The following is a 15,968-nucleotide window of genomic DNA, read 5'->3' as shown; positions in this document are numbered from 1 at the left end:
CGAGAGATCAGTCCGTCGAAAAGCCGCTATCTACAAAACTTACATAGACATCCATGCCTCAAGTGGCATTCAAACCCACGATCCCAGTGTTTGAGCGGGCGAAAACAGTTCATGTCTTAGACCACGCGGCCACCGTGATCGGCTTATGTTATATATCTATATGTGGTATCAGCCGGAAGATAATTAAATCAAAGCATAAGGGGAGAGATTAATTATGTTCCACCGTTTGATCTCGTCCAAACCCTTCAAAATTATTCAGTGGAATTCAATGAAATTTCCTACTGGACATTTACCGGTAGTGACCGAAAAGAAAAGTCACCCTTTCTGCCACTGAAAGTTGGGCGAATTTCTCTTCGGCCCCGTCAGATCCCGTATACTTTTGTGTTACATTAAATTCAAATCGAGCTTCCATAAATAAAAAAAAACAACTTCTCTTTCGCAGAATTCAGCAGATAACGGAAAATATAGTCCCAATTAAGATCGACAGTTGTATTTGAAATTGTTTTTCATAGGTGCATATTTAATGAAAAATAAATAACCAACTCCATGACTCAGACCCCTTTATGTTGACTTGTCGCTCAGCTGGCAAAGAAACTGCCGGCGTCTTATGCAACCTAAAGGTTTGTTAGCGAGTTCACAGGACTTCTTAGGCATCTGAATCCATTCCGCACCACCACATGCCATTTCTTTAAAGTCTTTTATTTAATCCTTCTAAGTACACCCTCGTATATCGTCCAGCCCTCCCTCACCCATCAGAACTTCCGGCTAGAGCTTCCTGTGTTTTCATCTCTCCACGGGCCCTTGTGAACGTATTCATGTAATGTCCAGCTTCCTTGTACCCCTGAGTGACAGTGAGCTACACAACGACTGTTCTTCACGGAGTTGGTTTTCGTTTCTTTGTGTAACTAATAAATCCTGAAAGTGATGAGGAATGGCAAATCTCAAAAGAGGATTTGAAAATATACATAAACAAAAGCAAAATCCGTGACCTGTAGTCCGCAAGCGAACTATACCTACCGAGCGACCGCCGCTTTTCGGCAAAGTTAGTGCCAACTTTAGTGGATAGAGAGTGTCATGTGGTCAGCACAACGCATCCCCACGGCCGTTAATCTCGGTTTTCTAGACCGGAGTCACTATTTCCTTGAAATAGCTCCTCAGTTATCCTCACTAGGCTAAGTGGACCCCGCTCCAGATCCACTACTTCTCAGAAAATCTGGTACCGCCGAGAGTCGAACCCGGACCTCTGAATTTGTAGCCAGGAAATCTGACCATTAGACCACATAGCCCGTCTTTGACAATATGTATATACTCAAAATTTGAGCACACCATGCGCTGTAACATTTTCAATGCCCTTGACAATAATAAATTTGAAGAAGCTTCTACATCGTAGTTCGCGACCTTGACATCTGTGACTGACCTGAACATCTCGATCTTCTCCTTCGGCGGAGTGGCTGGAGGATCCCCTTGGTCCAGGATACCGCTGCTGCCTCCCAGTGACGTCACAGTTAATTCTCTGCTATCAGGGATGAAAATCTCTGAGCAGGAGGTTCCGAGGCCTCTGCCCGGGCAGCAGAATTGCTGGGTGTCCGGGAACAGTTCTGGTTGAGTGTGTTGGTAACCTTTCCGAGGCTTGAACAGATCTGCTGATAGACAAACGACATATTAACACGTGTTCTGCTGAGGAAGGGATGTAAAAGGTAAAATTATGTAAAGCTTTTCCTGTAAGAGGTCATGAAAGCCCATAGGGTTGTGAGACATTGAGGCTCCCACATTTTCTCTAAACAATCGTCTCACAGTTGGCGGTGAGGTTGTCGGCCTTATGCTTCGACGGTCCTTTACATCGCAGGAAGATTCCTGGTACTCATTTCTGTTATAACCTGAGTCGACCCCAGGGCCATAGTGCGGCTAGAGAGATCAGGTAAATTTACAAATAATTAACCTCATAGGGACTCGAACCACCGACCTTCCGGCTTATAACATATTGTAACATTACCGCGTGCCAAATGTACCGTCCAGAAACATCGCAGTCTCGGCCGGGACACCGGTTATTGTGAAAGAGATTTTTCGTTGTAACCTCAGGCCTCCCGTCACAGGCAAATGTTGAGTTAGTACATGAATAGGGGTAAAACAGCTTCCTCCCAAATCGCTTCTGTCTGATCAGTCATATCATCATCCCACGCTATATAATCCGATATTGTGAGCGTCGTTAAATAACTTACCGAAATACAGGGCTATTATAAATGTTTCATTCGTTTTTAAAACGCCATATTTTCCAAAGTATTATACACACAAATATGATTGATATACAAAAAGAACCGTAAACTCACCAAGTTTGTATTATGTGCTCAGTTGGCAGCACGAGTTCAATGCCTTTACAAAATGGCGACAAAGCATAAAAGAGTTCTTGTTTGTTGGAGTATGCGAAATGTTTGTCTGTTATAGCAGTGCAACGCGCATTCAAAAGAGAGTACGGAAAAGAACCGCCATGTAAACAAAGCATTTTGCGGTGGTATCGGAAATGTTTGTCGCTACCTAAACAATGAATTTCGGCATCGCTGGATTTGGCGTGATGGTGAGGATGACGTAGCTCTGTTCACTTGGCCCCCCAGATCACCTGATCTAACGCCTTGTGACTTCTTCCTTTGGGGGTACATTAAGGATCGTGTTTACGTACCCCCACTGCTAAGAACACTAGTAGAGCTGAGGGAACGCATCGATGCTGCAGTGATGACCATTGACAGGATGATGCTACAACATGTGTGGAACGAGCTCGACTACCGCCTGGACGTGTGTCGTGTGACCCAAGGGGCACACATAGAACATTTGCAGAGTGTGAAGAAAACTTGGCAAGTTTACGGTTCTTTTTATATATTAATCATATTTGTACGTACGATGCTTTGGAAAATATAGCGTTTTAAAAACGAATCAATCATTTATAGTAACACTAAATAAGAAACACTGGTCTTCTTTCCTCAGAAGATCTCAGCGCTTGAATGTTCGAGTGAAAGATTCATCTTCTGTCATTATTCAAACCATATGTGAATTATTGCGCAGTTGCTATGGAGATAATCTTGTAGCGAAAAATATTAAATTAACTCGAGTGCGGTTTTGGGGCTGTGACGCCATGTAGTTCGCAATGAGCTCGACGTTTCTGAGGAACATATAGCTTCCATCTTCATGGTCGAAAGTTATGCAAGCTTCCGCCTGCTTCTGCTGGTCTATAATTTTTTCTTTGCATTTTGGCTAGAGGCTCTTCGACGTCGTGGTGTTAGGCTTAAACAATTTAATCCTCAACTTACATGAGCACTGATACATTTCAAATAAAGAATTCTTACATTACGAACATCACAAGTCATCATAGCTTGGATACAATTCGAGTGTTATTAAGAATTGCAACATGCCAGTCAATTGTTTTGGTGTTACGGTCTAATGATCCTGGAACCGTACGTTCCTTTGTCACAAGAAATGAAACTTCTAGCCAACGGTAAGTTGTTTGATCTTTGTGTTCAGCAGCCGGAAAATTAAAGCCGTCACAATGTAAATGATATTCTCCTTCCGCATGAGTAGCTGCGAGAGATATCGAGTAAATAGCTCACTGACTTGCCGACTCTACTCCCGGCCACTAGAAAATTCAGTTTTTGGGCGACGAATAAGGTATCCCATGTCCGTGTATGCCTTCTAGTATTTACTTTGAGGCCAGTTCCTCTAATTCTTTAACCCGATATAAATACAATGCTACTAATGTCTGCCTCTACTAATCGGAACGATTATTAGAACTGCGCCCCAGAGTCAAAAAAAGTAATATCAATTTTTAACTCCGTTGTACAAGATCTTTCTTCCGTTTATAATTATTAGCTCCTTTTAAAACTACATAATGAGGAGCTTCATAAATTGTACTCTTCGCCAAGTGTAATTAGAATGATAAGGAAGATGAAATTGGCAGGGAATGTAGCATGCATGGGGAGAAGAGGAATGCATAAAGGATTTTGATGAGAAAGCAGAAGAAAAGAGACAACTAGGAAGACCTAGACGTAGGTGAGGGGATACTATTAAGATGGATCTTAGAGAGATAGGATAGGGTGGTATGGACTGGATTGAACTGCATGAGGATAGGGACCAGTGGAGGGCTCTTGTGAATACTGTAATGAACCATAAAACGTTGGGAAATTCTTGAGTAGCTGCGCAACTGACGGCTTCGCAAGAAGTGCTGAGCTCCATGGAGTTAGTTAATCCCGGCTTTTTTGACACTTTGATACATGAGGAAATCAACAGGCAGAAATAAGATTCCTCTTAGATCTTAATGGTCACTTCATGAGAACCCGTAATAAGAAGGTGATATAGCATCTGCGTTGTACTTTGCTTGGACTACAAACCAGTAAAGTGATGAGACGTAGGAAGAAGTGGGAAAACAGTTGAGATAGAGCAGGCCTCAAGGCCTATGCCTCAGGTTGACGACATTTATGATATAGCATCTGAGTCCAGTTAAGTGCCAGGTTAAAAGTGAAGCCTCAACTGAGAATTCATGTGATGGCTGGTTGGAGCCCTCACCCACCATATCGGCATTATTAGACGACCATAAATAATCGCTGAAATTATGATTGGCAGGGGAAAACCTAAGTTCTCTCAGAAACAATGCCTCAGTTAACCAAATTTCACTACAATTTCGCATGAATTTCCCTGTTAATTGAGGCCGAATCTCCACGGAGAGTAGCCAGGACTAACCGCCCAAGTATGACATGTCCTGAAATGATCATTGTTACAGAAAATTGCATTTTGTCATTTCATCTACTCGATCCTGACATATTTGCAATCAGGATTGCTCCTCAGGATATTATTTATTTAGATATGGGATAGCATGCATGGTCCTTATCGTCATAATCTGTCTGAAATGAAACTGATAACAATTTTAATCTATAGACTTGGACGCTATCGATCGAGCGACCGCTGCTTGTCGGCGAAGTTAGTGCCAACTTTAGCGGATAGAGGGTGTTGCGTCGGTCGGTATAGTTCGCTTGCGGACTAGAACCACGGAGATTTGTTTCGTTTTCTTTTTCTTTTTGTTTGTTTGTTGACTTGGACGCTCAAAGTGATTTGTGCCTTAGTACTCCGACACAAGTTGTGCCAGGTCTCACATCATGAAACCCAGAGGTTTAATGAGGCAATTAACAGAAAGCGGTCGATGTGATTCGCATGAAATCGTGGACGCTTATTGCAAATTATCTCGTCACGTCATGAGCAGTTCCCAATTAACATTCTCTATAAATTAAAGCAAAATATTTTTAGTCACGGAAGGAAAGAATAAAATAAAATGTGAAAATATGTTGCAAATTTGAGTTACAAATGTTGTTAAGACCTATCGTATCAAATGTATGAACATTATGAGCTCAAATGTTCTCTTAATGGACACAAAATATCGTAGTTGACAATTTGTAAATAGTACACACATGACTTCTTTCTACTCCGAACACTGGTGGTTAGTGCGTAAATGCCGCGGGACAGTGGACCGAGGCTGAAGTAATGGAGCTAACGGTTTGTAAATACACTACAGTGCTACACTGTAGTGGTCAGTACTCCTGCTTTGTCCTCAGGAGTTTAAGGATTCGAGTCGCATTACAAAAGGTTAATCAGCTCCGTCCAGTGTGACTGATAAAATGTTTTTTCTATCTTTCCTTTTTAATCTTTCATCCTTGACATGTTTCAGTCTTAGAGACCATCTTCAGAAGGGTACATCAATTCGGGCAGAAACTGTTATTACATTGTGTCTGGTCAATATCAATACATACAGACAGTACCATCAAAATGCCACGAATATGAAAGCTGAGCCTTTAACAACTACAGCGACGTGCGTGAATACATTAAAAGATTTATAAATTATTACAATTAGTCTGTTTACAAGTGTGGTAATATCGTATGTATGTATTGATATTGAACAAACAGTGTAATAGTAGTTTCTGCCCGTATTGATACACCGTTCTGAAGATGGTCTCTCAGACCGAAACATGTCAAGGATGAAAGATTAAAAAGGAAAGATAGAAAAAACATTTTATGAGTCACACTGGACGGAGTTGATTAACCTTTCGTAATATTGCTAGTGTAACGGACCAGGATGAGCCAAATCAAATTCGATTCGTAGCCCAGAAATAGATAATTGTGACTGATATTATTTACGGTTTATATAAGTCTCCTCAGGAGATTATCTGAATTGAACCTTAACAAGACCAGCATGCTTTATTAAAGCTTAACTCGTACCCCCCCCCACACACACACACACGCTTGACTCTGTATAATTTGTGAAATTTCTGATGGAGGAGACGGCCTTCAGATATGAAGGGCAGCGGCGAATATTTTAAACATTCAGTCACGGACAATCGATAAGGGGCGATACTGCAATCTGGGGACTGGGCGAAGAGATAACAAGGCATCATCACAAAGAACATTGCCTCATGCGAATTAAATTTGGTGAAAGTTAGCTACTGTTCGATTCGGAATGCTTCGAGTTCCAGTCTCCCTGTCTAACTGAAACACAAAAATTTATAATTTTACCTTCCGTTTTGTATGGATTCGAAATTTGCTCAGAGGAACATTAGGATATAAGGGAGAGTTAGGAACAATGGTCGTTCGGATTTTCTAAAAGGCTTGACTATCTCAGAGAAAAATTTCTTCTCAAGTACTGTGCTCCATAAATATTATCAATTAGTTGACAAAAGAGTAATTAAATAATGAAGAACAATACGTATGCAAGGAATAAACGGTTGTCCTTACGGAACTAACAAACCAACCAACTCACTGAAGTAGAATCTTTGTGACACTGATCGTCACTCAGGCTAAAGTAAATTCCCGCTTATTTGCGGAACCTGCCAGTTCATTACCGTAGAAACAACAGCCCGCCACAGGACCCTATTCTGAACCACTTGAAACCAAGCCACATCCTTATAACCTAGTTCCTTAACATCTAGTTTAATAGTATACGCCTGTCAATCAATGGGCGTTCGAAGTCGTGTTTTCCCTTCGCCATTCCCATCCAAATTCTGTATGCATCTCTCAGCTTTCCCATGGATGCTATATTTATTCCTCTTCCATCTCGCTGTCCTTGCTCTGGGCACAGTAACAATATTTCGTGAAGCGTGCAAATCTTGTTGCTCCTCTTTATGTAATGTTTCTATGGCATGGCCGTCGCAGTTCATATTTTGAGTTTTCCATTACAATCTTCGTTCTTGTTAGTAATGAGACGCCTGGCTGTATTTAGCTTCACTGATATGTCTACCGTTTTGAGCAAGCCAACTGCTTCAGAAATGCTGGCATGGAAATGTCCCCATACGATCCCAGTACTGTCGTGCTGTAACTTTCACCGTCACCCTCCCATGGCTCGTCTGCACTTTCACTTCTGTGCGGTTCCTGCCGACACACATTCGTGCCATCAGACGAAGTAACGTCACAATAATAGCAGTTCCATATTACAGAAACGCGGCTGCCTCTGTATTTAGAATATAGATATATGAAACGCGGTAGCGTAGTTGGTTCAGGCACTATGCTACAAGCCGGAAGGTCGCGGGATCGAATTCCGATGAGGTCATTGGATTTTTTCAATTGACCTAATCCTTCCAGCCGCACTATGGCTCTGGAGTCGACTCAGTCTCTTAACAGAAATGAGTATCAGGAATCTTCCTGGGGTAAAGGGCGGTCGGCCCGTAAGGTTAACAACCTGACCTCCATCTATGAGCCGATTGTCTAGAAAATGTGGGAGCCTCGACGTCTCACAACCCTATGGGCCTCCACGGCCTGTTGCAGGGATATTTTTAACTTTTACTATTGTTAATGTAGTGAAATATAGGTTATGGTGTACTCGGCGCATGGTTGTGATGATAGAAGCAAGAAATATATACAGAATTTTCGCGGTGAAACCCCTTCGATAGTGTCCATCAGGGAAGCCGAGAAGCTAATGGAAAGGTAATGTTAAGGAAAATCTTAAATGTTTAGGTTGTAAGCGCTAAAGACGGACAGAAGTGACCAGGATCATGTCCCATAAAGCACTTTGATATTAGAGGTTTGAACCGTCTGCTACTTGACAGCCACTAATAGCTTAATGTTTAATTAACTAAGTGCCAGGAGCTGTAGTTTGGGGGTCTATCTTGATACATCGAGAGTCATTCAGTTTATCTAGAAATTCCAGATGTTTTAGAAACCAGATGTTCTATTGCCGTGTCCACACAAGGCACTTTAATCCGATCAAAATCTTGACACCCTATTTTTTTTTAGATACGCTTTAATATTATCCTTCCCGCTGTGCTCAGATCTTCAAAGTTGACTCTGCAATTAAGGATATCTGACTAGAGCATTTTATGCAGTTCTCAAAGGCACTTTGCGTGCTACACGTATTTCCCGTCTAATCCTCCGGTTTGATTAAGAAATTTGGTGATAATGTTTATAAGCAATGTACGTATACATATATGTCCGAGGAATTCCGTAGTAATCGTAATCCTTCTCTCTATTCCTCATAATTATAATTTAATAGTACAATTTATGAAGATCCTCATTGTACGATCTCTTCCGGTCTTTAATTGCTTCATCTCTCAATATTTATCTCCTAATTGCTTTATTTAATTTAATTTCAGAATACTTTCAAAATAATTGACTTTGAAAGCATAATTATTTAAGGTCAATCCTAAGACTTGCGTTTTAATTGATTTTTTGTTGGAGTAAATAGTGTATACATCGATGTTTTTCCCAGGATATGGTGAAAGAAATTTACATGAAAATTGCGAAACGACAGTTCTCATGTGTATAACGATTTCTTATAAGTAGTGCCGTCGGCATGTATTCAGAAGTCGCTCATTTCCGCTATGCGTTATAAGTATAGAACAGCAGATCAAACAAAATCATCTTTATCGCTGTCTAATGGTAAAATCTGCCAACTAGTACTTTAAAATTTAGTCAAAAGATATCAGAATATGCTGCTGTATTGAAGCTTTCGCTGCTAATGAATATGCTGAAGAATTTGGGGGCTATTAGCCATATCAATGCTAAGTTAAAAATGAACGTTTCAGACACCTTCTCTGTCTCCATCATCAGGGTCGATGTGTTGAATGACCATACGTCGCTGTTACTCGTACATATACCAGTGCAGCATAGAGTTAACAGAGTGGGGGCATATGATAATTCAGCACACCGACCCTAATGCTGGAGACAGAGGAAATCTCTTAAACGTTGGTCTTTATCTCAGCGTTGACATGGTTGGTCATCAGAGAAGATTTTGGCGCGTACATTGCTCTAAATATCTGTTCGATGTGCTGCATTCCCTAGCAGAGACGCAGAATATTACGTGCCGATCCCAGTGGCCGCGGTAGCTTCGCCCTCTCGAGCACTAGGATCCTGGGCTCGAATCCCACTCGAGGTGTGGATATCTGTCTGCATTTGTTCAGAGTTTATATTGTCCTGTGTAGGTAGCGGCCTTGTGTCGGAAGGCTCCCCCGGTCCAAGGGGTCCCACCGGCTCCTTACAAAATTCGTAATTTCACAACTGATTCTGAATGAGAACAGGCCAGGCAGCTTAATCCGTCAAGGGAGAAGAATAATGTTTAATTTTTAGTCTGGCCGAAAATGATTTGTGACGTAATGTGAGAGAGACGCCGTGAGAGAACTTGAGATCTGAGTCGAGTCGTGACACTGAAAGAGTTAATAACACAGAATTAATTTCTTACCGTAATGAATATACTTCGGCGTTATGGGTGGTTCCTGTTTAATATTGTCAGTGCCCGCTTGGGGCAGCACTAGCTGCAACACCATCTTCTGCCCATCACTGGATAACTGCAATAATAAAAATTATTTAATTAATTGATTTAAATTGTCTGTCTGTACAGTTATACTACACTAGCTGAATGTATGTAATATTTCATGAAATATATAAATTGAGTAGAATGAGCGAAGATGTTGTTGTGGCCTGTTTAAAGTTACTGCACCGTTGTTAGCCCGGATACAACAAGGTAAATCAGAAAAGTCAATCATGATAGCAGGTAACCCGACAAAATTCGGAACCTCTACGTCAAGCATATAACGCTCCAGCCGCTACGAGTGTTACTGGAATCTGTAAAGTTTCATCCTTCAGAAAGCATAAAACAAGCCACGAAAGGGGGAGCTGGTAGCACTTGGTTGAATATAGGAAAGACGTATGGCTTTAGGCCACTCTTGTTTTTTTTTCTACCAGAGAAAAATTGTTTTATGCCCCACTACTCCTAAAGTAAACTGTACTAAAATAATCCAATTGTTTGTATTTTAACGTTAAAGAAACTTTGCATTTTGCCCACAAAATATGTTTATTTCCCTAAATACATTGAACCAATGGCTCTTCGTCATGGAGGCGCAGAGGACTTTATGCGAAGTAAAAACTAAAGTTTTAAACACTATTCAGTTTTATGCTTCAGAGGGTTAACAATTTTAGGGAGAAATATTCTTGATAGCCGAAGATGAAAGTTACTAAAGAATTTATAAACTGTAGAGCTGCGAAAATAATCCGACTGCTTGTTTATTGCAACAATATTGTGAACATGTATTTCCGTTAACCAGGAAAGAGTTACCGACATCTTATGAAAATATAGGCGCATTGCCCACCCCACCCCCGACAAGGTTAACGAAAATGTCTGAAAATTTTACTAAAATAATAACGTCAGTTATTTGTTCTGACAATAGTATGGACATGCATTCCCTTTGACCAGTATTATATTAGGTCTATTTACTATTGTGGCTCCGCATAGTGATCACTTTATGCATTAAACGTTTACCAAACAATGAAATAGACATAGACAGAGCTCGGTTATGAATACGTATTAAACAGTTTCCAATTTACAGAAGAAACCATAATCTTAGATCGCTTGTACACTACTGGAATCGGTTTATTGTCTCTACTAACCAGAGAGAGAAACGGAGACAAATTAATTCAAATCATATAAATCATTTGAAGACTGTCATTCACGTAACTTAATCTTAATCAAAAGCAATGCAAGTCTGACATCTGTCAATAAGGAGTTTTGTCAAATATGTTTTCATATAGCACCATGTGCAAGTAGTTATAAGTTGAAGGCATGGAAATAACATACTCGCATTTTCTGATATTTCTATATAATTTTGAGGTTTGAATATTTGTTTTACATGATCTCTAATACGCCTATATCACCAGAAGGTTGCTGAACTAGTTAATGAAACTTTCTTAACAGAAAACCGATCTATTCGGTGAAATATCTCCATGATTTTTTTTACCATCGATATAATCGATCTTGGCATTATAGGGGTGAAGTAAGAATATACGCTGCTAAGATTGTGTAAGGTACCAGATTGTTCTGGTCAGGTAAACATATAGGTGACCGCAGTATGACTTGAGAGTTTGTGTAATTGTGTTGTATACGGTTTATTTTTCAGAACACGAGAGAAGATTGGCTTTACAGAAAGGAGTTTACCTCGATACACGTGACCGGTGCCTACTTGATTACGTAGATGATGAGAAAATGATGGAATGCAGGCAGCCGTTTGAAGTAAGCTGAAATGTTCCCTCTCCGTTCATAATTAGTTTCTTATTCATGTTCTCATTTCTTTCTTTATTTAGTTATTAATATGTAAGCTCATGAAATATGATGATCACTGCATACAAGTCGTTATTTTCCTCAAATTGTATTAATATTCACCACATCGAGAATTTTTTTAATGCTAGTGGGGTGGGACTAAGTCCCTTGTACTGCGGCCACTTCTGGCCTATTGTACCAGCCCCAGATGATAGGTGAGGGTGATTGTGGAGCAATTTGTGGAATGAAGATTGGCAGGGGAAACCGAAGTACTCGGAGAAAACCTGCCCCAGCGCCACTTTGTCCACCACAGATCCCACTTGACCAGACCCGGGAAGCCAGCGACTGACCTCTTGAGCTATGGCGCGGCCTCACCACATCAAGAAATGTGCGAACACTGGTTGCAGATCTTAAAGAGACTTTATGATGGACAAAATAGAAGTGGGGCACGTTTCCCTCCGAGTATTTCCGTCTTCCCATGCCAGTGATCATGGAACCAGTGCTGCACGTAAGCAATAGGTTCAGTCAGGTAGCGCGTTATCGTAATGGAGGTCCTCACTTGGGCTTTCACATGTGATACAGTACTCGGTAGTAAAGAAGTTAAGTGAATGAGATCTATCTTTTGTGTTTCTTTGTACAGCGAATTTTGAAGAAGTGCGGTTTCAGCTTTGTGATATTGATTTTGTAGGTTGTTTTGTATGGGTGTGAAATGTAGTCTGTTACTTACAGGCAATAATATCAATTACATGCAAGAATTAAAAAAAATATAAAAGCTTAGGGAAATATTAGGATGTAATAGGGCTGAAGTGAATAGCAGCTTAGGATATTACTTCATGAGGAACTTCGTGATTTTGATAATTTGTGTAATATTGTTGGGAAAGTGATATACAAGGGGCTGCGGTTAAACATAGTTAAAATTGGGGGGGGGAGAGAAGTACAAAGAGAGTCTTGATCGAGAAACCTCCTGGAAAATGGCTACTTTGGAGACCGAAAAGGCGATAAGAATGTTACAAGAACATACACTTTAGACAAATGTGTAAAATTTGAATTTCTCACAGAACAGAGTTCTATCTTCTTAGATATAACACCGCGCAGTCAGCTGAAATTCAGCGGACGTTTCGGAGGAACTGTCTCCATCTTCAGATTCAAAGAATAAAATAAAGAAGAAGCTAGCATAAAGCAGGCAGTGAGGGCCTCTGTTTACTACTTGCATCATGCTGATTTCTGTCTTCGTTTATTCTTCGACCCTGAAGATGGAAGCGACATGTTCCACCGTTACGTCCGTTGGTTTTCAACGGATTACACAGCACTGTATCCTAGCACACAGAACTCTTCTCACGCGAATGTGTTTTGAGGATTTGAGGTGAATGAAACTGGCGCAGAACTCTGTCCAATGGCGGGCGTTGTTGAAACTTCGGGTTATACAGCCACCTGAGTACCAGGGATAAGTTAAAATGTGTCAAGCGCAAGCATTTTCACTTCCTCTCTAATATCGAAAGGTTTGTCATTCCCTTTTATAATTGCAACGAAATAAGTCAGTCACTCCGGTACAGTTGGAACGTGAAAGCATTCAGGAATTAATCATTCAAAAGAGATTAATTCGTGAGAGCGGAAAGTAGGTGTTTTTTTCTCCCAGCTTTTACCGTGAGAATGGCGAGCACCATTTTGCTATTTCGACATAACTGCTGTCCTGGTAATTTTCAACTTCCTGACAAGTTGAGAAATGTGTGGATCATATATTAGTCTGCTCCCTCGTTGTTATATATATTTCATCATCATCATCATGTAACTTGCATTCGCGGTCAAACTCGTGCATTTCGCAAGTGACTTCAAGTAACAATATAGACAATTATACGTTCTGTTCACTACATAATAAATTGAACAAATAGTGACTGGGTCCATCTGTCTGTCTCTCCGCAAGTTTCACCTCCAAAATAATTGAACTCGTATCGATGGAATTTTATGCGCGGATTCAAATACTAACGTCAAGACCGAGAAATTCTCTTCGGGGTTATATTAGAGAAGTTTGTTTAGTTTATTTAGTTTAGTTTAGTTATTCATGACCCTTATTTGCTGTCTAGGTTATGTCACGCGATATAAACCCATAAGACCTTTGTAATGTGGCAGGTTAATGGGAGGTTAAAGATCGCTTTCGATGGTATTGTTATTAGTCTATTAGGAATTTACTCGAAATCCGTCTGTTTTATGCATAATATTTTACAAACACAACGCACATACATATATAAATACAAACAAGTAGGGTCTNTTGATATTCTACCAGTCGCACATACCCTACCGGTACCGGTGCGTGCTATCAGCCCCGTTCAGCCAACGAGTTCGGCCCTCGGTACCCGATTCTTCCCCCATCTACCAGAGGCATTGGAAACTACTTGGGCGGGAAACTTGCCTAAATTTGCTCAGAGGTCTCTGGCCGCGCGGCTTAAGGCATGAACTGCCTTCGCCCACTCTAACGCTGGGATCGTGGATTCAAATCCCACTTGAAGCATGGATGACTAATTACAATTAAAGTTTTGAAAAGTAGACAAAATGCAAATAATTTCTTAACTGAACAATAATGAATATTTCTGGAGTTTACTCTTCTTTCAATTTTATCATGAACCTCATTTTTCTTTGGCGTTTGTTTCTAGACAATGGAATTGTATTTCGGTGCCAAGAAATTTCTTATAGACCTCAATTTGAACATGGCACTTTTATTCCCGTCAGGACTCGCTGATTCTTACGGCGATTCGTATGTTATTTTTCATACTTTGTAAGGGAGTAGCGCTGATAATGTCTCTTCATTCCTTAGAGTGTTTGATGACGGAGAGGAAATTTTAAATTTAAAAAATCGTAAAAAAAAATCTAAAAGTTCACCCCGATGTATTAACCCAACGATTGCCTTCCGGAGGAAAGGAGTGGCTGCATCGATTGCGCCCAGGTGAGTGGGCTTTTTCACCGGTGACAGAGACGGAGTTCCAATCTCCTTAATGTTGTTTTAAATAAGAACATGAAGATGGATAATGTCCACAGTGTGGGTTATTGTAAATAATTCGTGTTAATGACAGCCAAAGAAGCACTATTACGAACTCTTCTACTTTGGAAAACACTGCAGACTAAAAACAAACAGGTAAACGTAAAGCTATCCCTGTAACAGACCGTGGAGACTCATAGGTTTGTGAGACGTCGAGGCTTCCACAGTTTCTAGACAGTCGGCTCACAGATGGCGATAAAGTCAACCTTACGCACCTGCCGCCTTTTAATCACCAGGAAGATTCCTGGTACTCATTTTTACTAGAGGCTGAGTCGACCCCAGGGCCGTAGTGGCGCTGGAAGGATTAGGTTAACTGACGAATCCAGTGACCTCATCGGGACTCACAGCCGCGACCTTCCGGCTTGTAACATAGTGCTTCAATCAACTACGGTACTGCGTTTTCCACACGCGAGACTAAGGAACGTGAAGTAGACTTAATCGTCTTGCCACTTTTATGTATTTATAAACGTATATTTATCTTAATGTGATTAAAGATGATGCAAATGAATCACGAATACTTTAAAGCAACGTACACAGAAATGTACTGGACATAAGGGAGATTACTGTTGAATGTGGGAATTTCCCCGAATAACGAGGAACTATGTGGCTCGTAAGTGACGCTTAATACTAACATGACAACGATGGGCTGAATATGACGGAAATCTGAAATACATAGGCCTGCAGAATTTTAGTGATATAAGCTGGAGGAAAGAAGCTACTTGGAAGACCAAGAAAGAAATGTGAAGATAGTGTTAATGTTGATCTTAAAAGATAGGTTATTAGACAGGCAGTTGGATGGAAATAGTTCAGGTTCGTCTCAAATGACGGCTTTTAGTATTAGGGGTGTTAAGTCTTCAGGTCCTACTACCGGAGAGTTGTATCATGCCCAAAGCAAACAGAGCGTGGTTGCCTGCGGGCTTGAGAATCCTCCTGATATATTGGAGTTGAACGTCCCTTCAACGACCTCTGAAGGTCTCTTACCTTGCGGTATCATTCATTTGTAGGCAGATTCACTTCTTTCTACGTAGCCGTGTGTTACTCAACTGTTGCGCATTGCTGCCATATTGTGTAACAAGTGAATAGCTGAGCTCGCATGGCATTATTTCAGGTTTCAACATAGGCGGTGCGTAGTACAACTGTTTTAGTCGCAATCTTACGTTCTTGTTTTTGCCCTAAGTCGGCTGTATAATCCGTAGGACACGTACTAGGCAAATAATGACAATGCTCCTGTCTGGTGCACACGCTTTCGAAAAGCCTTCCTTGCGATAAGGCAGGTAGAACGAGTCTGAATTAGAAGAGATTATTCAGTTGAACATGGTGAATCCAGTAGGCCCTACATATCGTCGCGCCCTATTTATCTGCGACCTATTTCATTATTTTTCTCCCACT

General features: G+C 40.8%; 1 protein-coding gene across 3 annotated transcripts in view; it reads right to left on the bottom strand.

Annotated features, from left to right (window-relative positions):
* LOC111870546 (proton channel OtopLc) overlaps positions 1 to 15,968 on the bottom strand; it is a 44,929-nt gene that overhangs the window by 15,245 nt on the left and 13,716 nt on the right. For 2 of the 3 annotated variants that reach the window (XM_033753871.1, XM_033753873.1), the window contains 2 exons: positions 9,698 to 9,803; positions 1,418 to 1,643 (listed from right to left, as the gene is read on the bottom strand). In XM_033753871.1, the coding sequence (XP_033609762.1) occupies positions 1,418 to 1,643; positions 9,698 to 9,803 (332 nt within the window). The remainder of the gene's footprint in view (positions 1 to 1,417; positions 1,644 to 9,697; positions 9,804 to 15,968) is intronic. The other variant, XM_023862913.2, reaches the window with a different exon arrangement.

The sequence above is a fragment of the Cryptotermes secundus genome, unplaced genomic scaffold, assembly GCF_002891405.2.
Source record: "Cryptotermes secundus unplaced genomic scaffold, Csec_1.0 scaffold117, whole genome shotgun sequence".
Classification (NCBI taxonomy): domain Eukaryota; kingdom Metazoa; phylum Arthropoda; class Insecta; order Blattodea; family Kalotermitidae; genus Cryptotermes; species Cryptotermes secundus.
Note: the sequence above shows the minus strand (reverse complement) of the source record. Positions and strands in the feature narration are given on the sequence as shown.